The 2,097-nt window shown below is 37.9% G+C and overlaps 1 protein-coding gene across 1 annotated transcript; it reads left to right on the top strand.

Moving 5' to 3' along the window:
- The first annotated feature begins 600 nt into the window (after window positions 1–600).
- LOC114741682 (uncharacterized) lies at window positions 601–1,038 on the top strand. Its single transcript, XM_028929939.1, has 2 exons — window positions 601–769; window positions 866–1,038. Exons 1-2 carry the CDS (start codon window positions 601–603, stop codon window positions 1,036–1,038), a joined length of 342 nt encoding a protein of 113 aa, XP_028785772.1.
- Window positions 1,039–2,097: the final 1,059 nt, after the last annotated feature.

The following is a 2,097-nucleotide window of genomic DNA, read 5'->3' as shown; positions in this document are numbered from 1 at the left end:
GGACACTTTAGCTCTAAAAAGACCTCTAGGAAAGTATTGGATGCTAGATTTTATTGGCCAACTTTGTTTAAGGATGCTTATTTATATTGTAAGGCATGTAATAAATGCCAGAGGTTTGGGGGGCTAGGTAAAAGGCATGAAATGCCGCAACACCATATGTTATTTTGTGAGGTATTTGATGTTTGGGGAATTGATTTTATAGGTCCCTTTTCACCGTCTTCGGGTTTTAATTACATCTTGTTAGCAGTAGATTACTTATCTAGGTGGGTAGAGGCCATCCCTACTAGGAAAGATGACGGCCAATTGGTCTCCAAGTTTCTTAAGTCTATCTTTTGTAGATTTGGGGTACCAAGGGCTATAATAAGTGACAGAGGTACCCATTTTTGCAATCGGATTATCGACAGTTTGCTTGCAAAGTTTGCGGTTACCCACAAAACATCCACTGCTTATCATCCAAAGACAAATGGGCAAGCAGAAGTTTCTAACAGAGAAATCAAGTAGATCTTAGAAAAGATAGTGAAGCCTTCAAGAAAGGATTGGAGCTTGAGGTTAGAAGAAGTACTTTGGGCATATAGAACTGCCTTCAAAACACCGGTAGGAATGTCCCCACACTGGCTTGTTTATGGGAAAGCATGTCATATTCCGGTTAAACTAGAACAGAAGACCTACTGGGTAGTAAAGATGTGCAATATGGACCTAGAGGAATCTGGTCTGGAAAGGAAGTTGCAGTTACAGGAACTAGAAGAGATGCGGTTGGATGCTTATGAGAGTTTCCACATATATAAAGAGAAAACCAAGTAGATTCATGACCAGAAGATACTGTGAAAGTACTTTCAAGTTGGTGACCAAGTGCTACTTTTGAAAGCCCGATTTGTGCTCAAACCAAGAAAGTTTAAAACTCGTTGGGATGGGCCATATAGAGTCACCAAAGTGCATGACTTCGGGATGGTAGAGCTACTTGATGAGGCTGGTGGATCAAAATTCAAAGTCAACGGAAACCTTCTCAAGCTCTACCACGATAGTACAAAACCTCCATGAGGCCAGGTTGTCCCTTTCCTCTCTCTATCTCTCATATCATGCATATGCCTGTGAAATGTTTTGAACATGAATATTTGAGATAAGTGTGGGGGGAGGGCCATTCCAGTAGCAGTAGTTAGGATTAGTTTTTCCCCCTTCTTGTTAGTTGATAAATGCTCTAAGCTCTCTGCTTTATCCACTCAACACTTAGTCTTTATTGTTTTATTGATCATGACCCCACACAACCTTTACGTAACTCTCACCTCCTCTCTCTAGTGAAGCTGATGCATTATGCTTCAATTTTAAATTGGATTTCACAACTTCTACTTCATATGGGAGTTTGGTAAGGATTGTGTGTTTTTGAAATATATTAAGGACAATGTATTGGCTAAGTGTGGGGGAGTAGGCCCTCCATGTTCTACATTTGTGGGCCTTTCCATTTCACATTGAAATCCTTTGATTGATTGAGCCCTACTAATTCTACCATTAGTATTGTTGATTCTGTTGCTCGCTGTGCCCCGTACTTTGACTATTGCTACTCTGTTTTTGAAAAAAAAAAAGGAGAGACTTTCACTAGTTTAATTTTAAGTTATGCTTGTTCATGATTGAATATAATGCTTTGATTTATGATACTCCTATAGCTAGTAATTTGAGTAGTTTGATTAATGCTTTGTGATTAGTTTAGTTTCTAATTAGCCAATGTGAGTGAGCATGAGAGAATAAACCTTGTTGGAAGATTTTTGGGCCTAATTTCCTTTCTTTGTGTGATTATCTACTTAATTTTTCATTCTACAGAACTTGTTTCAACTCTTAGTCCAATTACATTGTGATTATATGATAAAAGTGATTGAGGCATTCATATTTATAACCCTATTATCCCAAACACAAACCTCTATCATCTTTTATCCATTTCATACCCCTTTTGAGCCTTCACTTTCTTTTATTCTCATTTTGGACAAGCGACGGTGCTTGTACATCTCAATTGCATTCTTAAAGCATCTTAACATACTTATGACTTGTCATATCATATATTGTTGCTACTGTCCTTCATAAATGTGTTTGAATGCCAATTTCAAAAAA

The sequence above is a fragment of the Neltuma alba genome, unplaced genomic scaffold (genome assembly GCF_004799145.2).
Source record: "Neltuma alba isolate B1F8T4 unplaced genomic scaffold, ASM479914v2 tig00003462_pilon, whole genome shotgun sequence".
Taxonomy (NCBI): Eukaryota; Viridiplantae; Streptophyta; class Magnoliopsida; order Fabales; family Fabaceae; genus Neltuma; species Neltuma alba.
The sequence above is the reverse complement of the archived record's forward strand: the minus strand, read 5'-3'. Positions and strand labels throughout refer to the sequence as shown.

Coding starts and splice junctions, on each gene's coding strand:
- LOC114741682 (XM_028929939.1), top strand. CDS start 601: ATGTCCCCACACTGGCTTGTTTATGGGAAAGCATGTCATATTCCGGTT. Junction 770..865: donor GCGGTTGGATGCTTATGAGA/GTTTCCACATAT, acceptor TACTTTTGAAAG/CCCGATTTGTGCTCAAACCA.